Source organism: Cavia porcellus, unplaced genomic scaffold (assembly GCF_034190915.1).
Source record: "Cavia porcellus strain 051 isolate PalLab524CR breed Dunkin Hartley unplaced genomic scaffold, mCavPor4.1 scaffold_7, whole genome shotgun sequence".
NCBI classification, from domain to species: Eukaryota; Metazoa; Chordata; class Mammalia; order Rodentia; family Caviidae; genus Cavia; species Cavia porcellus.
In genome coordinates, this window is record NW_026947490.1 from 27,529,137 (window position 1) to 27,551,996 (window position 22,860).

General features: G+C 50.2%; 3 protein-coding genes across 4 annotated transcripts in view; 2 read left to right on the top strand and 1 right to left on the bottom strand.

Annotated features, from left to right (window-relative positions):
* Window positions 1-22,860, top strand: part of Bax (BCL2 associated X, apoptosis regulator) — a 94,606-nt gene that overhangs the window by 32,214 nt on the left and 39,532 nt on the right. The window lies entirely within an intron of this gene.
* On the top strand, window positions 381-3,941 carry Ppp1r15a (protein phosphatase 1 regulatory subunit 15A). Its single transcript, XM_003465434.5, has 3 exons — window positions 381-602; window positions 1,333-3,090; window positions 3,473-3,941. Exons 2-3 carry the CDS (start codon window positions 1,342-1,344, stop codon window positions 3,716-3,718), a joined length of 1,995 nt encoding a protein of 664 aa, XP_003465482.5. The 5' UTR covers window positions 381-602; window positions 1,333-1,341; the 3' UTR covers window positions 3,719-3,941.
* On the bottom strand, window positions 5,758-21,407 carry Tulp2 (TUB like protein 2). Of its 2 annotated transcripts, XM_063253057.1 has the most exons (10): window positions 21,274-21,395; window positions 20,482-20,602; window positions 19,810-20,001; window positions 17,101-17,225; window positions 8,045-8,350; window positions 7,141-7,253; window positions 6,783-6,897; window positions 6,554-6,652; window positions 6,152-6,323; window positions 5,758-5,915 (listed from the first exon to the last, which is right to left on the bottom strand). In XM_063253057.1, exons 1-10 carry the CDS (start codon window positions 21,364-21,366, stop codon window positions 5,782-5,784), a joined length of 1,470 nt encoding a protein of 489 aa, XP_063109127.1. In that variant the 5' UTR covers window positions 21,367-21,395; the 3' UTR covers window positions 5,758-5,781. The 2 variants fall into 2 exon arrangements, with proteins under 2 accessions (XP_063109127.1, XP_063109128.1); XM_063253058.1 differs by lacking the exon at window positions 5,758-5,915 and having other exon boundaries at window positions 6,184-6,371; window positions 21,274-21,407.

Consider the following 22,860-nt stretch of genomic DNA (forward strand, 5'->3'; position numbering starts at 1 on the left):
AGCAGTCCTGCTACCTCAGCTTCCAGATTGCTGGGATTGCAAGTGCTCTTTACCATCCCAGTCTTTTTTTTTTTTTTTTTTTGTCTTTTTTGTTTTTATGGGTACCAGGGATTGAACTCAGGACCGCACACTTGCAAGGCCCCTGCTATCCCAGTCTTGCTCCCCCTTCCATACAGCCCATTGGTCACCCGCACAGCGTAAACTCCTGGGGCCTTGAGATGTGGCCACTATCCAAACGACATCATGACGTCAAAAGCTCGGAAAGTCCACGAGAAATCTGGATTTTTTTTTCCATCCCCACCCACAAGATCCATGACGTTCCGAAACCCCGCCCCTATTCGTGACGTCAGCGCGTCTGCTGAGGAGGACTATAAAAGCCGGATTTAGCGCTCCTAATCCGACCCTGTCCCAGGTTTGTGTTTAATTATACTCGAGACGCCAGGCAATTTAACGTCGCTGCGACAGTCGTGATCCTTAAAACCCTCCAGATCGACGTGTGAGGCGAGATGAACGCGCAGGCCTCCCGAGCCCTCCGGACCTGCGATCGCTTCTGGCTACCCGGACCCGCGCTCTTGCCCCCGGGCTGACGCGCAGCCCCGCCGGTGAGTAAAGGGATCGGAACCGAAGGAGGCGGGCTGGGCCTGCGCTTGGAGCTGGAGGCCAGACTACCAGGCTGTAAAGAGGAGGAGACTGAGTCCGGAGGGTTCCGCGCCAGGTCCCCTGGAGGTGGAGAAGGAGGGCCTGGGAGCTTGGATTCCAGGGTGTGGAGAGAAGCCAGAAGCGGCTGAGAAAGCCGTGGGGACCCTCAGTGAGACGGGCAGTGGGATGGGGAACCCGGATCCTAGGCTGAGGAAAGAGGAGTGTGGCAGCCCGACTCTTGGCTCCCTAGAGAAGGAATCCTCTAGGGGTCAAAATGTTTTCCTTGACCCGGAGAGAAAGGTGTTAGAAACCTGTTCTGTCCTCATAGGTGTCAGAAATGGAGGCTATAACTTGGTCCCCAAGGAAAACTAGTGAAAGGTTTTTTGTTCTTAGGGCTGGAATGAAGTGGTTTTTGTTTTTTGTTTTTTTTTTTAATGGAATGAAGATTTGAGGAAGGAGGGGCCAGGGGCTTGAATTTTGGATCAAAGAGAGACCTGGGGTGCTGGCTCCCAGGGATTAAAGGGAGAAGGGTGTGAGCAACAGGAATGGGCGTGCCGAGATTACCAAGGAATCTGAGGCAGTGTTACTCACGTTCATATTTGTGTTGCTATTTTCCTGTGTGACTCAGGGTCATGCTCTAATACTATTTTCAAAATGGCTCTTAAGCTTTATTTTTTTCTCTCTTCTCCCCAGCCCAGCCAGATGGCCCCGGGCCAAGTGCCCCATCACACCAGTCCCTGGTGGGATGCCCAGGCCTTGTACTTGCTGTCCCCTCTGATGGGAATCTTGAGCCGGGCCTGGAGCCTCCTGAGGGTCCCAGGACCCCTACAGCCCTGGCTGGCAGAAGCCAGAAGAGCAGATGAGCTAGAAGCTGGAGTGGAGGGAGATGTCGAGGCTCCTCCTGAAGGATCTCGTTTCCTCTGGCCCCAAAATCCAGAAGAGGAGCCTGAAGACATCGGAGCCACAGAGGAGAATGGAGAGGCAGCACCAGGGCCCGGGGGACTTGACCTGAAAGTCAGCAGTTCTGCTCCCAAAGCCTGGGGACTTTCCTGTGGCGATACGGTAGAGTATGGGAAGGAAAAAGCAAACAGGCTGCAACCAGGAGAATTCACCCATGGCCAGCCTGCACCACTGTCCCCCACCCTGCTGCTGAGTGCCCTGCAAGGTCCTGATAAGAGCTCTGGAGAGAAGCAGACTAAAGGAAGGGAAGCTGCTGAAGAGCAGGGAGAGACCAAGCTAGCTTATCTTTCATCACACTGCCAGGGTGGTCCTGTCAGGGAGGAGCAGGGGGAAGATGGGGAGGCTGCCAGCAAAGAAGCTGCCACCGCCTCTGTTTCCCCTCTGGCCCCAGAACTCAAGCCCAGCACTTGGCTGTGTTGCCCAGGAGAGGAAGAGGAGCAAGCCACGGAGAACAAAGGAACAGAAAATACAGAAACCAAGAGGTCCATTTCCCCGTCATGGTCAGGGCCCAGCCCTGGGGCCTGGCACAGTTGCTCAGGAGAGGCGGCTGGGAAGGACTCGAAGGTCAGAGAGGTAGCCCAGAAAGGAGCCGCTGACCCAGAGCCACGATCCTTGGGTCCCCAACAAGGGCCACTGCATGGATCCTGTGAAGATCACCCCAGTGAGAACGCAGAGGACAAAGACAAGGAGCAAGATGAGGACCCTGATTCCAGATGGGCTGAGGAAGAGAGAGAAGCTGGGGATTCTTCTACCATCACCACAAATGCCTTCCTGAGGGCCTGGGTGTATCAGCCTGGAGAGGACACAGAGGATGAAAATGAGGAAGAAGAGGAGGAGAAGGAGGAGGAAGAGGAAGTGGAGGAGGAGGAGGAAGAAGATGAGGACAGTGATTTGGGATCAGGTCAGGGAGGAGCTGATGCTTCCTCATCCACCCTCGGCACCAGCACCTTCCTAAGGGCCTGGGTGTATCGGCCTGGAGAGGACACGGAGGATGAAGATGAGGAAGATGAGGAGGAGAAGGGGAAAGATGAGGAAGATGAGGGCAGTGATTCGGGATCAGCTCAGGGAGAAGCTGATGCTTCCTCATCCACCCTTGGCACCAGCACCTTCCTGAGGGCCTGGGTATATCGTCCTGGAGAGGTCACAGAGGACGAAGATGAGTGGGAGGAGAACCAGGACACAGGAGGTGATTTAGGAGCAGTTGGGGACAGAGATACTGACCTGGGCCCAGGTGCCTTCCCTCAACTTCAAGGTGCCCAGCTGAGTGCCTGGACAGCGCCACCTGGAGAGAGGACAAGGGAAAAGCATGCTGCTGAAGCTTGGATTGAGACTGAACCCCGGCCCCTGGCTGTGGCCATGTATGTCCCTGGACAGACGCCCCCAGCTCCCTGGCCTGCTCCTAAGCTGCCCCTCCGACTGCAGAAGAAGTTGAGGTTGTCAAAGACCCTCCCCGAGGATCAGGATCCTAAGCTTTCCGCGAAGGATAGAAAGGTGGGTGCTGCTGTGGGCCTAGATTCTTTAGTTTGATGCTGGAATTGCCCTGAAGGTAGACCCATAGACAGCAGGTTCTTAAGTCAGAGAGACTGGGCGGGACTCCGGGGTCCCCTGCCCTTGTTACAGAAGATTGCCTCGCCCTCGGCTGGGGCTGCATCACCATCCTGCAATCTTCTGCAAGAGGCCAGGGCCCTATGGGTGCAGCCGGAGGCGTGGCTTGGGGCAGGCCCAGGAAACTCCTGGGTAAGTCAAACACTGTGGCCTGCAGTGAGTGGATTTTGCAGCTAGTTCCCCCCCCCCATACACACACTTCCTGTGTGGGTTCCTGTGACCCTATGAATCTTGCATGTGAAACCCTGTGTCTGTCCTTGGTCCCCAGGTGCGTTTCTCTGAGAAGATCACAGTGCATCTCCTGGCTGTGTGGGCTGGACCTGCGCAGGCCGCCCGCCGAGGCCCCTGGGAGCAGCTCGCTCGGGATCGCAGCCGCTTCGCCCGCCGCATTGCCCGGGCCCAAGAAGAGCTGGGACCTTGCCTCACCCCTGCCTGGCGAGCCAGAGCGTGGGCTCGCCTTGGGAACCCACCTGGCCCTACGGTCCTCACCCCGCCCCCTCCCCTGTCCCTGTAGAGACCCCGCCCTTGAGCCAAGCCGTGGCCGCGCCCTGTTCCCCCGCTCCATCTCAAGGCCCTGCTTTAGTGTTGATGTTGATCAAGAATAAAGCTTTGGGGGCTGGGGGTTTAGCTCAGCGGCATAAGCACGTGCCTTGTAAGCACGTAGTCGTGAGTTCGATCCCCGGTATCGATAAGAAGGAAAAAGACAAAAAAAAATAAATCTTTCTGGTTTGTAGTGAGCAGTGTCTCCTTGTTGTATGTCATGTCCTGAGGGGACTCAAAAGCTCACAACCCTGCAAGAGATCAAAAAAATCACACTTCCCATCATGCTTCTGTGTCTGGCCTCAGGATTTTGTAGATTTTTTTTTTTTTTTTTTTTTTTTTTTTTTTTTTTGAGGTCTCTATGTAGTTTAGGCTGGCCTTGGGCTCACTTTATAGCCCAGGCTGGTCTCAAACTCACAAAGAGCCTCCTGCCTCTGCCTCCAGAGTGCTGGGATTACAGGCATGCGCCACCACACCCAGCTAGGTTTTGTTTACTATCTGCCTATATTTCATTAATGTGGGACAATTACCTCTCCAGGAGGTCTAGAGTTTGACTCGCTGACATCTGAAAGGCGAATAGTCCTATTGTTGTATGCTTCCCCACAGCCTCTCATTCCCTGCTGAATTTCTCAGGACTGTTTCCTGACTTGACAGCAGCTCTAGGCCTGTAGACTCAGTGTCCTTTTTTGCAATGGTACTACCAGGTCTACATCCTTCACGGGTTGTGTGACCCCAAAAGGGTTATGAATTAAAACAGTGTCGGGGGCTGGGGATTTAGCTCAGCGGCATAAGCGCCTGTCTTGCAAGCAGGCAGTTGTGAGTTCGATCCCTGGTACTGATAAAAAGGAAAAAGACAAAAACAAAGTGTCCATCAAATAATGGCAGATAAGCATTAGCTAGTGAAACTATTCGTGTACATGTTCAGTTATTCATCTGGGTGTTGTTAGACTAAACTGAGGCTCACCTGAGACCACTGAGGCAGGCAAAGTCGAAGCAACATGCAAGGATTTCATTGCCACCCGGGTTCAATGAGGCCAAGGATGAAAAGACCGTTGGCCCTGAAAAAGGGGTAAGGATATATTTTTATAGGGGAGTTTAGGTAGGAGAGGGAGGTATTGCTGAGGTGGTGCAAAATTTTGGGTCTCTGAGTAAGGGGTCTAAGGCTTGGTGATAGGGGATGGAATGTTTTTTTTTCATGGAAAGCTTGCAAATGTTTCTCTGAGCTCATGGAATTACCCAGTTCAAATGGGTAAGTCACAGCTGGCCACATGTCCTTGCCTTCTGCTAGTTCCCTAGGTGCTGGCTGTACCAGGTCTCATTCCACCTGTAAGACTTGTTACTTTACTTTTTGAGGGAAAGCGGAGGTCCTGCTAAATTTCCCCAGGCTGGCCTCAAATTAGATCATCCTGCTTTGGGTTTCTAAGTACCTGGGATTGTAGATGTGTCATGATTTTTTTTTTTTTTTTAATCCCAAGGCAGTTTCACTATGTAGTTCAGGCTGGCCTCGAACTCATGGCCATCCTCCTGCCTCAGCCTCTCCAGTGTTAGTATTACAGGCTCATGCCACCACACTCAGCTTCAGGGCTTTTTCTTAGTTTTTTTTTTTTTTTTTAATTTTTGCATGTGTTTTTGTTTTGTTTTTGTTATTCATTGCTAGGGGTGGAAGCCAGGCTCTTCCTCAATCTTGGCACATTCTCAACCCCTAAGCTCAGAGCTGTTCTCAAATGTTCCCAACACAAGCCATCCAGCTGGTTCCTCCTGTGTGTTCAAATGGTTTGCTCCTGACTGTTCAAAGTTTGACGGTGACACTTTTTAGAGTTATGCTGCTCTAACACAACAAACTACCCCAGGTACTTCCCAGTTAGACGAGGCCCATCTCCTTTAACACCTGGGAGACCAGGCCACAGAGCCCAGGACGGTACACCAAGAGGGCCTCTAGGAAGTGCGGTGATTCCTGAGGTGGTGCAGAAAGAAGGCACCTCAGAGCCCTTTCTCCAAAGGCACAAGCACACAAACCAGAGAAACAATTTTATTGAATTATGCACAGGCCAGCTTCCCATCAAAACTGGACAAGCAGATGGCGAATGCTTGGAGCGGGGAAAGAGGAAAGCAGAAGTCCATGGTGAATGTATCTGGACCCATCCGGCCGAACTGCAGCACCACTTTGTCTGCTGTGGAGAAAATCAGAATCTGAGCCTTAGCCAAAGCCTCTCAGCCGCCACCTCCCCACCCCCACTTCTGAGCTACGGGAACCCAGCCCCTACGCTAGGAGGCGCTCTGGTGCCGCGTGAACTACAGGGCAACAGAGAGGCGCGGTCGGCTAGGCAGACTCTCAAGTGCTGATGGGAGCAGTAGTCCTTACGCGCTGATACCCCTGACCCGGGGACCGGGGATCCCAGCAGCTCACGCTTATTGGGGTAGATGATCTGGAAGTTCTTGACGGAGGCCTGAGTCACTCGCCCGTGAAAATTGAGCACGAAGGCGTCGTTCTCGTCACTCCACACCGGTGTTTTGTTTTGCAGTAGGAGCAGCCCCTGCCTGATGCCTCTTTCGAAGCGACTCAGTATTGATTCCTCTTCCTTTGAAGGTAAAGTAGGGACCGTGGCGCGTTAGCCTGCACCGGCCAGCTTTAACACAGAGGTTTTGAGCATAGTCTTTATTCCCAGACTCAGGGATCTGGCAGGGACCCCTAGGCTTCCCATGGGACTTCCAACCTATCAGCCCCCTCCTGTCTGGGCATCTAGGACGCCAGATGAGCGTCCTTGGGAGCTCTCTTGGAATCCAGAAAGTCCCGACCTCTGGAACTTACGGTTTCTGGCTGGACTCTGATTCTCTGGTGTTCGTCGTTAATTTCTGGGATGATCACAGTCATTTTTCGAGGCCCCCGAGTTCCCCAGATATTGGTCTCCTGGAAGTATCGGATTCCAGTTGTGTGCTGGCTCTGACTCCTGTCCCCTCCCCCATCCTGCCTCAAGCCTCATTCATATTCATTATCCGGCTCCCTCCCCGCCCCCTCAGCCTCCCTGCGGGACACTTACGTAACACACAGTCCCCAGCTCCTGTCTAATGTGGCTCCTATCCAGGAGTGAGTTTGAGTCTTCAGGATTCACCCCATTGTCAAAAATGACAAACTTGGTGCCCAAGATATTGGACCTGCCCCAGGCCGGCAGCAGAGAGAATAAGAGTAATATTTGTTACTCCTTGACTGCTTTAAATGCTTTGCCAAATCAGTCCCCCAGGTAAAAATTCAGGTTGCTTTTCCTCCATACACATCTTTTAGCCTCCTCCCTTAGCCCCTCGGGAACTGAATTCCCTCTGGAATGCAAAGATACAGACATCACTTCCTCTCATCTCCTCTCTGCCTTGTTTCTCACCATGCATCAGGGCTTTGCCCACCTGACTTTGCCTACAAAATTGTCCCCATCCCGAGACAGATCCATCGGGTCCAAGGAAATGAGATAATTAGCGGTTTTGCTCCATTTTCTCTTGCGCCCAGCCAGGAGGAAGCGCTGTGGGGTTTAAGGAATAGCCCATCAGAATGGATTTCTGGGGGTTGGGGATTTAGCTTAGAGGCATAAGCGCCTGCCTTGCAAGTGTGTGGTCGTGAGTTCAATAAAAAAGAAAAAGACAAAAAAAAATTTTAAAAAAAGAATGGATTTCTCAGATGTGAGCAGAGCTAGGAGTCCAAGACAAAGAAATGCCCAGTCTCCTGACAGGGGAGAAGGTAACGCACACTAAGCGTCCCCAATATGCTGGGAGATGACCTCAGGGGGAAACCATCACCTGGGGCTTGGAGGGCAGCTTTACCTCTCACTGTCTTCCCTTCTTTCCCTCCACCCAGGCAGGCAGGGCCTGGCTTGGAGAATGGGGAAGGGTGGTCTGAACCCGGCAGCAGGACTTGGGCACTCATCACGGGAAATGGGTCTGGACCTGGGTAAGCGAAAAGCCTCTTTGCAGGAGAGAAGAAGTGAGGAAAAGAGGACAAAGACAGGTGGCCAAACTGGGAGGGGACTGGGCACAAAGAGAAGGTCCTGGCTTGGTTTGGGTGGGGGGCTTACCCCAGGGGTGGGAGGAGCCTGTCATCCGGGGCTGTGAGTCATTGGGGGCGTGGCCACGCTTTGAAATGGTTGATCCCAGGCTAATGGGTCAGGCTTGGTGATAGCACAGGCAAAGCCTATGAAACTACTAGAAAAGCAGAGGGCAGGGCTTGGCTTTGGAGTGGACACATTGAGCTACGGCCCAATTCTTGAAAATCTTGACTTTTGCTTGAGGAAGTGAAGGACTGGCTCCTAGATCTCACCTTCCAGCCTTCGGCCGCCTCCAGGTAGAGGTAGTACACAGGGAACAAGCCCTTCTCCAGGCCCTGCTGGTTCCGGTGGATGCAGCACTGCACTACGTGGCCCTTCAGCGTCGGCCGCAGCATGTATTCCCTCAGGTTCTCTCCTGGCTGAGGGCCCAGGTCCAGAGGTGGCAAACTGTTCATGGTCCCTACATCATGGCTGTCCCCACCTTCCAGGTCCCTTGGCACTGTCTCCTGGCCCTCTGCTGCTTGGGAGTTAATTTCCAAATAGTGCGATTCCTCTTCCTCCTCTTCTGAGTCTGTGTCCTAGCTCGTGTCAAATTCAAAATTGAGGGAAAAATTTAGACACAGCCTTGCCAACTCCTGATTGGCCAGACCAGTTTGAGGTCCCACCCTTCTGTCAACCTATGGCTTCAACTTATTGGTCTAGCATCTCACTCAGCCCGCCCAGTCTGTATCTGTTGATTGGCTAACTTCATTAGCTCCCCCCCCCCCCCACTGTGTCCGCTCCACCCTCTGATTGGAGGATCACTCTGAGAGCCTTCATGAAGCCCAGTATTGCAGAAAACACACAGCACAGCACCGGTGTGCCCACGGAACTACTGCATGTTCACCAACACCAAAGTAGGGCCTTTCCTGTCACCTCTAACTGGGCCACAGAATTGCATCCCTGTCCTCCCTAAATGTCTGAGGCTCCCTATCCTCTTTCTTTTCTTTTCTTTTCTTTTTTTTTTCTTTTCTTTTTTTTTTTTTTTTTTTTTTTTGTCTTTTTGAGGCAGGGTCTCTCTATGCAGTTCAGGCTGGCTTGAGCTCATTTGTAGCCCATTCTGGTCTCAAACTCACAACGATCCTTCTGCCTCAGCCTCCAGAGTGCTGGGATTATAGGCGTGAGCCACCACGCCCAGCTCCCTCTCCTCTTTCTTTTTTCTTTTTTTTTTTTTTTAATTTTATTTAAGGAGAAAAGAAAAAAAAACAGTGAAAGGGTACAAGTTATATAGATTTACAGAAGAAAAAATTGAACAGTAGGAAATCACTAGTTAATGGATCACACATTGCCATCTTAGAAATAATTGTTCAAGTCACAAAATTAAAGCTTGTAGAGTGGACATTCCAACAATGACACTGCAAACAGTTCTGTTCAATGATCCAATAAAACTCTGTGATATCATTTTCTATCTAATACACTTAAATATACATGCTGTTATATAGTTTAGAGCACCTTCTTTTCCTCTCTTTTGTATAATGACTATTACACATTTTGGGTTTCATTGCTCCCACGGTTCTTATTGCTTTTTTGGTAGAGAGTAAAACCAAGTGTGACATAACAGACCAGAATCGGTCAAGTCAAAAGGGTGGACATAATAGATAATGTAAAAACATAATACAAGGTGATCAACAATGGTTACCCTAATGCCTGCCGCTATCTCTAATAGAATTGCCTATATCATTAGTCATAATACAATTGAACAAAACAGTAAAGAACAAAACCGACAAAACCAAACCACTGGAGACATTGTAGGTGTTCAAAAGTAGATAAAAGTCAACGAGAATGGGCGTTATAATGAATCTCATTATCTTCACAGCTGATGCCTAAACTTTCGAACCTGACACTATCCAGCAAAACAGAATAGGGGAACATCAGTCAAAAACAAGATGGTGAGAGTAATACAGGGCTTCAAATCGAGACAATAGAAAGTCAAAGTGGGTTACTATAATATATCCTGCTATTTTTTCCCTTTAATTAAACGGATAAAAATAAAAAAGTAAATAATGGAGTGGAGATTGAGATAAAAGAGGGCATAGCAGTGAAACAGCGCAGATCAAAACATAACCATTTAAGCAGAATAGCGCTTCACCACCAGATAATCCCGACCCAAAAGTAGTTACCATATTGACTCTTTCCTTGAAGTCCTTGAGTACAACTTCGTATACTATAGCATTAAGTATATCAAAACAATGTAAAACCTTTTAAGAGAATGACAGCATTACAGAGTATTTAGAATCGACTAACAGAAAATGAACAATGGTTTCTGTATAATCTCCTTGTCTTTAAAAGGTTTTTGCTTATACTATCGTAAATAATAAAATCCAATAAGATACAACCTATTTAGACCATTGGAGACAGAAGAACAAAAGCTAGATGAGACATCAAAACAAGATGATACTAAATCAGTATTACCTATTAAGATGTCATTTTCTCCAAAATAGCTGTTCCTATCATCCAATCTTCTCTGTCTCATTTCTGTTGAGCTCTTTTTCTGTCAGTAGCTGTCAGTTTGTCTTCTTCATTTTGTTCTCTGCTCCATTCATTGTGGCCTCCCTGCCACTATTTCTGGGTTCTTTGTATTTTTCTTTTTTTAGAATATCCTGCAATACTTTCTGTAGAGTTGAATTGGTGGTTGCAAATTCCCCCAGTTCCTATTTATCCTGGAAGCACCTTGTTTTTCCATCAATTTCCAGGGACAGTTGTGCAGGATATCTCAATCTTGGCTGGAGATTATTATCTTTCAAAGCTTGAATTATTTCCCCTCACGCTCTTCGTGATTTGATGGTTTGTGCAGAGAAATCTGCTGTAATTCTGATGGGTGTTCCCTTGTAAGTGGTCTGTTTCTTGTCTCTGACAGCTTTTAATATTCTGTTCTTGTATTGAATTTCTGGAATTTTTATTATTATATGCCTGGGTGTCGCTCTGTTTGGGTTGTAGGTAGCTGGGGTCCTGTATGCCTCATACATCTGAGTATCTTTACCTTTTGCTAAATTAGGAAAATTCTCCTGGATTATTTCTGTGAGTAGCTTTTGTAGTTCACTTGTTTGTGTCCCTACTTCTTCTTTTATGTTCTTAATCCTTAAGTTATGGCTCCTCTTATCATCTTCTTGTCTTTGTATTATTGCTGTTTGTTTCTTTGTTATTTTTAAGAAGTTTTTCATTTCATTCTCCCATATTACAATTCTGCCCTCCAGTTCAGATAGTCTGTCCTTAGTTTCTTTCAAGCTGTTATGCCAGTCTTGGATAGACTTCTTAGTATCTTGGTAGTCCCTTTGAACCTGCTTCACGTACTCTATGCTTTCTCTGTTTTCTCCATCAAACAATTCTCCCCTCTTTTTCTGTTCTTCCATTCCACCATCTGTTTTTTCCTGGGTGGTGCTTAGCATTTCTCTAACTATTCTGCATACTTCTAGCTTCAGGTCGTTGATAACTTCATTCCTGAATTGGTCTATGAGGCTCTCTATATGGTGCTTTATGTCTATTGGTGCGGTGTCTGCTATTGCCTGTTTCTCAGAATTGGGGGCCGAGGAGCCTTTCTTGTTGCTGCCTTTTCCCATATTCTCTGTTCCTTATATATGCAAGCTTACAAAGGAGGCCCAGCTTCCCTCCCTGTCAGTCAGAGCCTGATCGAATTGCACTGGGTAGGTGTTCCCGCCCACCGCAGCGTACCAGGGAGTTGCAGACTAGGCAGCCTTCGTGGGAGTCACCCCTCCGGGCCACCGTCAGTCTCTGGGATCTGGGTTGGGCCAGCCTGCTGAGTCCGCCAGCAGCATCACGCAGGCCAGGCACTTTTCACCAATCCCGTCCGTGAGGGGAATGTGTGGCTGGAGTCACCACCGCGCCCTGCTCCCGCAGGACTGCCGGAGCCCAGAAAGTCCTCCAATGGAGTCAAACTGTGGTACGGTGTCAGTTTCTCTCACTCACCTTACCACAAGTCAGTGTACACCTCCCTGTCCGTCCTGCATTCGACTCCGTTCGCAGACTCCCGTTCTCAGAGCTTCTGCGCGTCTCTCTCTTTGCCGAGCCCGATGTAGAGGCAGCCAGCTGCCGCGCGGCGGGAAACCCAAATCGCGGCTTCCAATGGCGCGGGGTCCAGCCTCCACACCGAGACTTTTCTGTTCCTGTTTTAGCACCAGGACTGCATTCCAAGTTGGTTTCTCTCAGCCCAGTTCGTTCCTGAGTCAGCAGAGCATATCTCTACTGGCTTATGTCTCCTTAGTCCACACCATTCCTGACTTCGGAACCAAGCCTTTCAGAGAGCCTCCGTAGTATCTGCTATCTGTCTGCCATGTTCTCCCGGAAGTCCCCTCTCCTCTTTCTATGCTCCTAGCTGTTGGGCGCAGGCGCTCAACATACCATACCCCACCCGGGACTAAGGACCACGCCAGCTTCTGCAATGCACTACGTCCCTCTTTAAATTAGCCAACCCGTGCGCACTTCGTGCTCACTCCATACTCTGTGGCAACTCCTGATTGGCCACAGCTGGATATGGTAGCCGGAGCCTGCGTCCCATTCCCGCCCTGCTTCCTCGTGGCAGCCTGTGATTGGTCACGGCCAAATATATAAACCAGAGCCCGAGTGAATAAAGCAGCAGTTAACTGTCATCCACAAGAGCGTCTCCTGTCTCCTGTTTCATTGGGGTGCTGCGCTGGTCAACTGGTGGCACGTACGGGGACCGCTGAGACCCTCTTCTCCCGGAGCACTGAGACCCTCTCTCCGACAGTACGGGGAATGAACCTCTCTCTCCGATGGAACAGAGACGTTAATAGGTAAAACCGTCAAGCGCCGATAGCGGGGGCTACTCGGCGGGCGGGGGCTGACAGGTTAAACTGCTCAACGTTGGTAGCGGGTGCTACGCAACAGGCAGCGGGGGCTGCAGGGCCGGATGGCGGGGGCTATCGGGCAACCTTGGGCGGACGCGTCGCAAGGGTCGAGGAACTCATAAAGAGAGTTCCCGGTGCCGTAAAGAGGCAGGTTTTGGGGGCGCCGTAAAGGGGCGCGGGGACTAAGCTGTCCCTGTTACAAAAAAAAAAAAAGGAAAAAGGGAAAAAAATAAATAAAAATAAAAAGAAACTCTTGAAATTCCGGTTAACCATGGGTAACACGGCTACTTAGCCACTGTCAGTCGCCTTAAGCAACTTACTGAGAGAAAAGGGATTACAAATGAAACGAGAACAAATTCAAAACTTCCTCGATCAGGTCGATAAGGTAGCACCTTGGTTTGGTCCCACGGGGTCCATTACCATCCCCAGCTGGGATAAATTAGGGAGAGATCTTGACTTTGCAGCAGAAAATGGCCTCCTGGAGCCAGGAGTCAGACCCCTTTGGGCAGTAGTGAGAAGCTGCCTTGCAGACACCTCTTGTCGTGACCATATAAGGGCTGGCGCCATGGCGCTTGATTACCATCAGGCAGAATCCTCCCGCGAGCAATCTCGTGAGCCCAGTGCCGCAGGCGAGGTGACCCCACCCAACCCAGAAACAAAGGACTCGTCAGATAATGAGGGGGAGGAAGAAGAAGTATACAAAATGGTGGATGCAGACACCACCAAAAGAGGGGAAGTCACACACATGCAGTCGAGAGGGCCTTACTCTGAGGCCATAAATGAGCTGCAACGCAGGATTTCTCAGAGTAAATGGGTCAATGAAAGTGAGTACGGGATCCCAGGGCCACCCCCTATAAGACCTACGGCTCTACCTCCCGACCCGCCAGATTATCATGCTCACCGGAGACCCTGCCATCAGCTATGTAGCTGTCCGCAACAGGTCCAGACGTCCCCTGGGACATTCCAGGAAGACCTTTGGCATCAAGTCAAAAGAGAGGACCCAGGAGGCCTGGGCCGTTTTCTCCAGGCTTTTCCGGTTGCTGTAGATGCTCAGGGAAACAGAGCCCACCTGCCTATAGATATGAAGGCGATAAAGCATCTTAAGGAGGCCAGCACCATGTACGGTGTTAACGGGGCGTATACCCTGTCCCTAGTAGAAGCCCTGGCAGGAAATGCCATGACACCTGCTGATTGGGCCAGTTTGTGCAAGGCAGTGCTCAGCCCAGGCCAATATCTTGATTGGAAAGCTTGGAATGTTGAACTTGCCACAGAACAGGCCCAAGCTAATGCCCAGAACAATCAGGCTGCCTGGAACACAGATATGTTATTAGGACAAGGGCAGTATCTCAATAACCAGCTGATATTTCCACAAGAGGTGTATGCACAGATAAATAGAATAGCCATACAAGCATGGAAACGGGTCTCGGCTAGGGGAGAAGTCTCAGGGCACTTGACAAAAATTTTGCAGGGCCCGAGCGAGCCTTTTTCAGATTTTGTGGCCCGCATGATGGAGGTGGCGGGGAGAATTTTTGGGGACGCTGAGACAGCCATGCCGCTCATTAAGCAGCTCATTTTTGAGCAATGTACTAAAGAATGTCGCTCTGCCATTAGTCCATACAAAAATAGGCCTCTTGAGGAATGGATGAAACTCTGTCGGGAGATCGGGGGGCCATTAACCAACTCAGGTTTGGCAGCCATGCTAATGAAGCTAACTAAAGAAGGTCAGGAAGGCAGAGTGGCGCCACAGAATGGCGCCCGCCCAATAGAAGGCTGCTTCAAATGCGGAAGACAGGGACACATAAAAAGAGACTGTCCATCTTGGGGACTCAGAAGAGAACAACCCCCCCCCCCGAAGACCGAAAGTGCCCCAGATGTAAAAAGGGAAATCACTCCGCCACGGAGTGCCGCTCCACCTTTGATGTAAATGGGCTGCCCCTCACGGGTAAGGGCTGTAACCCAGAGAGGCCAAAAAACGGGATTGGGGGGCCCCCCCGGGGGGTGGGCCCCCGATTCTACCCAGCCAGAGAGTATATGGTAGACCAGACACTGCCAATGACGCCAACATGGGCAGGTCAGAACCGAGGAGAGCCTCTCCGGGTTCAGGGGGACTTGACCTCTGTGCCACCACTGGACTCGTATTAACCCCGAAAATGGGGATACAGGCCATAGAGACAGATATGTCCGGCCCCTTACCAGAAGGCACAGTAGGGTTGATAATTGGTCGATCATCCCTCTCCATGAAAGGAATACAGGTCTTACCGGGTGTTATAGATTCTGATTACACAGGAAAAATAAAGGTGATGATGCAGGCTCCTAAAGGCCCAGTAGCCGTAGGGGCAGGAGACCGCATCGCTCAGATGCTAGTGTTATCCAGCCGTCATGGGGATTATCCATCATTGTCTGGTATTAGAGGAGACAGAGGATTTGGATCATCAGACCCAGCCTTTGCCGCCCTCGTTCTTAGATTGGATGAGCGCCCCATGCTAACGTTGTCACTCAATGGACGAAAAATATCCGGACTGCTAGACACAGGAGCAGACCACTCTATTATAGCTGAAAAGGACTGGCCACTAACCTGGCCTACCCAGACGGCACAACAAACACTGCAAGGCTTGGGATCAGTTCATGCACCTAAAATTAGTAGTCAGATAATTAAATGGGAAGACAATGAGGGACACTCAGGAGAATTCATACCCTATGTTCTCCAGCTTCCAGTTACCCTATGGGGGAGAGAAGTGCTCTCTGCCCTAGACTTGACCTTGTACAATGAATATTCTCACACAGCAAGGAGAATTCTTAAAAATCAAGGGTATGAACCAGGCAAAGGATTAGGCAAAGACCTGCAAGGAAGGCCTTTCCCCATCCAGGCACAACCACATGCTCAGAGGCAAGGTTTGGGTTTTTAGTGGGGGTCACTGGCTTGGCTTCTGCCCTTCTCAAATTGACATGGGTCTCTAATGACCCCATTTGGATAAATCAGTGGCCCCTATCACGAGACAAAGCAGAAGCCGCATCCAAACTTACTCAAGAGCAATTAAAGTTAGGCCATATCCAACCCTCAAGTCTATTCTGTTTAAACAAAAGGAGGGTATTGCCCAGGGCATGACACCTAGGGCCAGACTAAATCTTGCCCTCTTCACTTACAATTTTGTAAACATCAACCCACAAGGATCCACGCCAGCACAGCTACATGCCAACCCTGTCGCACCCAAACATGGTTGGGTGTGCTGGAAAGACCTCCTGCATGGGGTGTGGAGAGGCCCCAGCCCAGTACTTAGTTGGGCGAGAGGAGCGGTCTGTATCTTCCCGCAGGAAGAAGGCAGCGAACCTGTCTGGGTCCCGGAACGCCTGATACGTCCCTGCAAACCACCAGACCCCGACCCAGAGGAAACATCAACCACAGAACAGGGGAACCAACAGGAGCCTCACAAGCCAGACCAAGCAAGTACACCCACAACTCCCATTAACCATGGCACCTTGGCCAACTCCCCTGGTTAGTAGCCTCCTTTTCCCCTCCTTCTTGCATCTCGTACGGCCCTTGCAGCCAATGACTTTTCTAAATTGCTCCACCGCAACCTGTTATATGTTATAATGTTGGGATAACAGTGCACTTTCAGCTGTCGTTATGCAGGTACTCCAGTTCGCACCGGTTCCAGTTATGGCGGACTTAGACGAGTTTCCTGTGATCCAGCTCGGGCCAACTCTCCAATTGGCTTTCATAAAGGAATGGGCAGGAACAGGGGCTCTGGCTACCATGACTACACTTGCCGCATTCGGCAGTCTACTTCTGCTCTGTCGGATTCGCAGACAAAGGAATAGGGACAAAGTATCAAACAAGCATTGCTGATCATGGAATCTGGTCAAAGCCCGGCAGCATGGCTCGCCATGCTGTGACGCAGGTGTGGAGCAAAGCATCGCAGGGGGTGTCGTCCTTGGCCAGGAGACACTCCGGTCCCCATGTCGGTGAGCATGCGGGTTGGGCTCATAAAACAATACTCCCGCCCCCTCCAAAAGAGCACCAACGAGTAGTGAGGCACTGTCATGACTGCAGCGTGACACCTCACGAGGGGCACCGACCTCTGGAGACCCTGCGTCAGTTATAAAGAAAGGGGGAGATGTTGGGCGCAGGCGCTCAACATACCATACCCCACCCGGGACTAAGGACCACGCCAGCTTCCGCAATGCGCCACGTCCCTCTTTAAATTAGCCAACCCGTGCGCACTTCGTGCTCACTCCATACTCTGTGGCAACTCCTGATTGGCCACAGCTGGATATGGTAGCCGGAGCCTGTGTCCCATTCCCGCCCTGCTTCCTCGTGGCAGCCTGTGATTGGTCACGGCCAAATATATAAACCAGAGCCCGAGTGAATAAAGCAGCAGTTAACTGTCGTCCACAAGAGCGTCTCCTGTCTCCTGTTTCATTGGGGAGCTGCGCCGGTCACCTAGCACTGTACCTCCTCCTCTCACCTTGCAGAATATCAGGTCTCCATGACTTTTCCTGTCACCATCCATTCCATAGGCTGATCCCCATCTGGACTGGTGGTATTCAGCTTCCACATCCTGGGGCTCACTCTGGTGGTAAGGACTTTGGGCTAAGGGGGAGAAAAAGGCAGGGACTGAGCTCAGTACCCTGGGCTGGAAGGTTGGGTCAAAGTCATCAGTGCTAGATGATGATGCCAGAACACCTGGATTCTCAGGAAGGCTCATTATCCACCGCAGTGGCTGTCACATCCTGTCCACTTTTTTTTTTTTTTTTTTTTTGTCTTTTTCCTTTTTATCAGAACCAGGGATCGAACTCACGACTGCCTGCTTGCAAGGCAGGCACTTATGCCGCTGAGCTAAATCCCCAGCCCCACATCCTGTCCACTTCTATGCACGTGGGATGCTATGGCGGAGAAGTCTTGACTTCCCTGAGCCCCAGGACTGAGAGGAGTTAGTGTCTCCCAACCCACTGCACCTCACAGTGGACTCAAGGCCTGGAGCTGCTTGGCTAATATCCTGCCACTACTCCAACCCTAGCACCAGCAAGGCCTCTCTTTCCCTTGTTGCATCCAGGGCATCAGAGAGACAGGAAGTAGTATACAGTGGTGGATTTTGTGGTGCTAATTAAGAGTCCTATTGAGACAGGAGATCAGGGCATGGCAAAGTTGGCACACATAACCTGTTAACCACACATAACCTGTGCAGCTCCCAAAGCCCTGCTCAAGGACCTCTCCAGAGAACATAGCAAAGTCTTAGTCAAGTTTTCAAAAGGATGGCCTAGAAATCCTAGCTCCACCTTTCAGGACCCACATGAAGTTCTTGCAGGTTTCCTCAAGATTTTGACAGCATGAAAGAACAGACACCGAAAAGAGCTGGCTGTGGGCTGGGGATTTAGCTCATAAGTGCCTGCCTGGCAAGCACAAGGTGAGTTTTGAGTCTGGGTACCAAAAAGAAAAAAAAAAAAAAAAGAGCGAGATATAATGCTTTTCCTCAACACAGCCCCCCCTATGTTCTCCAGTGTGTACCTTTATCTTGCTTTCTTTTTCCTTCTGCTGCTTGCTCCAAGCTCCCTCTGCAGAGCCAGTTTTAATTTTCCAAATAAACTTTACTTCTGTTTTTCAATCATTTGGTCCAATTCTTTGCTTGAGATGATAATAATGTGGAAATGAACTCCAGAAGGAAACTTAAGCACCACAAAACCTGATGACATTTATCGGCGAGTCCCTTTTAGAATGAGCTACCTGGAACACTGTCATCAAAATTTTGGCTATGGGTATGCTAAAAATGAACTATGTATTGCTGTCACATAGATGACTTTTTACAATTTGGTTTGTAAGGGGCTGGGGATTTAGCTCAGTGGCATAAGCGCCTGCCTTGCAAGCAGACAGTCGTGAGTTCGATCCCCGGTACCGATAAAAAAGAAAAAGACAAAAAAAAAAAAAAAAAAAAAAACAATTTGGTTTGTAAATGAGGCCAGACCAAAGAAATCTATACCATATGATTCCAGTTACATGAAAAGTGTAGAACTGGCACATCTAAAGTAGAACAGGCATTTAGTTGGGTGAGTGCCAAAGTTTCTATTTGAAATAATAAATAATTTTTTGAGTCAGGGTTTTCCTATGTAGTTCAGATTGGCCTTGAAGTTACTGTGTAGCCCAAGCTGGCCTCAAACCCACGGCAAGTCTCCTGTCTCAGCCCTCCAAATTCTGGGATTACAATTGTGTGCCACCATGCCTGGCATGATGAATTATTATTATCTTTTGGTACCAGGAATCAAACTCATGACCTTGCAGTTGCCAGGTAGGTGCTGTGGCACTGAGCTAAATCCCTAACCCAATGAATAATTTCTAAATAGAACATGTAGAATAATTTCTGATTAGAACAGTTTCTAAAGCTGTTGCTGGAGGTTTAGCTCAGTAGTGCAGTGCCTGCCTGGCAAGTGTGAGGTCCTGAGTTCCATTTCCAATGCCTAAAAAAAAAATTTTTTTTTCTAAAACTGTTGTGATAATGGTGGTAGAACTCTGAATATAGTAAAAGCCATGGAATTCTATATTGTACGTGAGTAAATGATATGACATGTGAGCTATGTTTCAATAAAGTTGTCACTAAAGGAAAGAGGATGAAATCTCATGCATCAGGGCCAGATATATAACCCCCAAATCAGGGAAATTTCCAAATTGGTAGTTCACACCTGTAATTCCAGCACTCAGGAGGCTGAGGTAGGAGGATCATTGGAAGTTCAAGACCAGCCTGGGCTACAAAGTGAATTCAAGTCCAGCCAGACCCTGTCTCAAAAAGACCAAAAAAGGGGGCTGGGGATTTAGCTCAGTTGCATAAGCGCCTGCCTTGCAAGCCTGTGGTCGTGAGTTTGATCCCTGGTACTGGTAAAAATAAAAAAAAAAAAATTTTTTTTTTCCAAGTTGGTGGTGACTGAAGGAGACTGAAGGCTCCTTAAGAGGGGTGTCAGGGTGGGACAGGATGTGACTTTCTCCAACCTGAATGTCAACTTCTGGAAGCCAGGCTGGGGAGGCTCTGGAGAGCTGGGCTCTTGAACCTGCACTAGGGAAGAAAGAGCTGGAGACTGGGAATCCTGGGTCAGGAGGAGGTGGTTCAGGACCTGACCTCGTTCGGGGAGGGGGAGGGGTGAGACCCACAACTCCAGACCCCTTCTGAGAACCAAGACTGGGTTTCCACCTCTTGGCATCCTCATGAGGCCAAACTGTGGAGAACTGGGGTCCCGGGTCTCCAGGTTATCAGCTTGTGCAGGCCGCCCCAGGGCCCCGAGCTCGCTGGTGCCATCTCCACCGCAGTTCACAGGGGCGCATAGGGCACTGTGGAAGCCAGAGTCCGGATATTCCTCCGACATGCATTCTCGGAGAGCAGGGCCTGCAAGAAGGTGTGGCGAGGCTCGTGCAAATGAAGTACAAATCCTGCTGCTCCGTGAAGATCTGCCTGCCCCTCAATGGTCTCCCAGATATTGGCCCCGATTGTCTGACCACTACAGCCGCTTCTTGCTGAACCCAAACTTCCTCCCAAGGATCAAATCAGGAGGGCTCTTCCACTGGGTTATAGTGTGCACCGTTAAAACAAATAAAAACAAAAACAAAAACCACGCCCACTCTATCACACTCTTCTAGGGCCTCCACTCAACCTGGTTTCTTTAGGGACTTGCGAGCCCTTCCCACTTTTGCAGCACCCTGGGCTGCACCCCTCACCCAGCCACGCCCTTTCCCCTTAGGCCCCGACCCACCCATCTCCGGCCCCGCCCCGAGCCCAGGCCCCGCCTTTCAAATGCTAGGTCCCACCCCTGCTGCCATAAACCCTTCCCTGCGGTCCACCTCCGGGTCCCCAGTAACCCTTTGTCACCTTTGTGGCTAGCAAAGTGCTCCGACTGCATTCGCCGGTACCGCAAGGAAACATCCGGATTGGACTGAACCATGAGTGGTTCGCGGCGTTTCCGTCGTTGCTTCTTCTCAAATAGCTGCCACTGCAGGAAGGCAAATGGGGCACCGAGGTCAGAAACTGAAGGGGACCTTGGGGGCGAAGGGACCCAAGGAGTCTGAGAACAGCTCCCGTTAGTGGTGCCAGGTCTCTAGGGTCACATTCCCTAGGGCCCAAGAGCCCTAGTACTCAACGGTCTCCTCCCAGGATTTAGAAGTCCTAGCCTGTAATGGGGATGCAGGCTTGTAATCCCTGCACTTGGAGGTTGAGGCAGGAGGATTGCTGTAAATTCTTCCCCTGGGGACTTGGCCCCTAGTTCCATAGACAGTTGTAAGGCATGTTTAGTGGTTCAAAAGCACCCTGGAGTACAGAGTGAGACCCTATCTTTTTTTTTCCTTTTTATCGGTACCGGGGATCGAACTCACGACTGCCTGCTTGCAAGGCAGGCGCTTATGCCACTGAACTAAATCCCCAGCCTTCAGTGAGACCCTATCTTAAAAAAAAAAAAAAAAAATCCTTCCCTGTGGAACCCTTGTTCCTTAGCAACCCCAGAGTCTCATCACCAAATTTGCTTCTTTAAGATCCCAATTCCTGTGTTCTCATTTCCTAATTGGACAACTTGAGGTCCAGACAGCACCATCAAGGGTGTATGCACCCAAAGCAAGTATTGGGCCCCTAAATGGGATTCTTTGGAGGTTTCATTCCCAGGCACAATACCTGCTGATCCAGCTTCTGCATCCTCAGGGAGATGAGCTCCTCCATCAGAGTCCTGTGGGAGAAGCACAGGTCAGATCCACCGTGAGAGCCCATAGGGTTCCCAGCCTCCCCAGCATTCTCTGCTGTCCCAGACCAGTGAGTTCTGAGCACTGTGAGGTCACAGAAAGCACAAAGCCCAGGCCTCCTGCAACCCTTCTGAAGCTCAGTAAATCCAGCGGTAGAAATCCAGGCCCCAGCTGCCTCAGGATGTGGGAATCCTGGCGCAACCCCTGTGGTCTCCATAGCCCTGAGTCTTCAGGACCCAGGAGTCCAGGTCCCAGGTACCCCCACATGTAGTCAAGAGGCCCAGGGCAAATATGGGGCCCCTGTGAGCTTTAAGTCTCCCCTACCACCTACACCGCTGCTCAGCCCTTTGGGCTTTCCCACTCACCATTTGTTCCAAGAGTCACTCTTGAGACATCCTGGGATGTGAGGAGAAGTCGGGACCCAGAGCCAACATCCCAGCACATGCTGCCCTCCAACACCTCATGCTAAGCTTTCTTTTTTTTTAAGACATTATCTCGCTAAGTCATTCAGGCTGGCCTTGAATCTGGGGAGATCCTCCTGCTTTGGTCTCCCTAACGCTGAGAGTACAGGCATGTGCCACCACGCCTGGCTCCCAGTCTTTATTTTTGTCCTGCACTCAGGAAGTCCAAACCCAGCCTGCCCTCTGCCTGAGACCCAGGAGTCTTGTTTCTAGTTTCCAGTTCGAGGCTCTGGTTCCCACACACCCAGTCCGGCTAGCCCCAGGCTCCCTACAGCTCCCTGCCTGCGATCTGGAAGTGCTGCTTGTTCCTACCACTCAAGTTCACATCTTGGTGGCTGCCCTGCCCCTGGTCAGCATTCCAGACTCTGTCTCTGGAGCTACCTCTGGAGAAGGAGACCAACTCTCCAGGGCAAGAAAAGGAGCTAAGAGCCAGGAGAAATTCCCACGGGGACCTGCCCTTGTCCTCCTCTTGGCCCACACACTCCACTTCCAACAATTAACCCCTGATGCCATTGTGCCCCCCACCCGCAAGGGTTCTGGATTGGAACTACAAGCTAGTGTTCCTTAAAGGGACCGGAGAGAGACTGTCTACACATCTAGCTTATTTAGAATATGAGATATTAAGACAGCGTCTCACTATGTAGCCTACACATCTAGCTACACATCTGCCTACACATCTAGCTTATTTAGAATATGAGACATTAAGACAGCGTCTCACTATGTAGCCCAGCCTGGCCTTGAACTTGCAAAGATCCTCTGCCTCAGTCTCTCTCTGTTTTTTTTTTTTTTTTTTTTTTTTTGTCTTTTTCCTTTTTATCGGTACTGGAGATCGAACTCATGACTGCCTGCTTGTAAGGCAGATGCTTATGCCACTGAGCTAATCCCCAGCCCCATGCCTCAGTCTCTTGAGGTACAGACTGATGCCACCACTTCCAGCTCAATTCACCTATAAAAAGCCCTGTGTGCCCAGCAAATTGAAGCTCCAACAATTTAACAATTTAGCAAGAGATTATATGAAAAAAATTAAAGAGGGAAGTGGGCAAGGCATGGTGTCTTGCGCC

What these genes read in the sequence shown, in the direction of transcription:
- Ppp1r15a (XM_003465434.5), top strand. Translation starts at nt 1,342, where the DNA reads ATGGCCCCGGGCCAAGTGCCCCATCACACCAGTCCCTGGTGGGATGCC. An exon ending in TTTCCGCGAAGGATAGAAAG is followed by an intron (nt 3,091 to 3,472) that starts GTGGGTGCTGCT and finishes CTTGGTCCCCAG; the next exon opens with GTGCGTTTCTCTGAGAAGAT.
- Tulp2 (XM_063253057.1), bottom strand. Translation starts at nt 21,366, where the DNA reads ATGGGCTCTCACGGTGGATCTGACCTGTGCTTCTCCCACAGGACTCTG. An exon ending in GAGACCTGATATTCTGCAAG is followed by an intron (nt 8,351 to 17,100) that starts GTGAGAGGAGGA and finishes GACACGAGCTAG; the next exon opens with GACACAGACTCAGAAGAGGA. An exon ending in AGCTGGGGACTGTGTGTTAC is followed by an intron (nt 6,653 to 6,782) that starts GTAAGTGTCCCG and finishes CGATACTTCCAG; the next exon opens with GAGACCAATATCTGGGGAAC.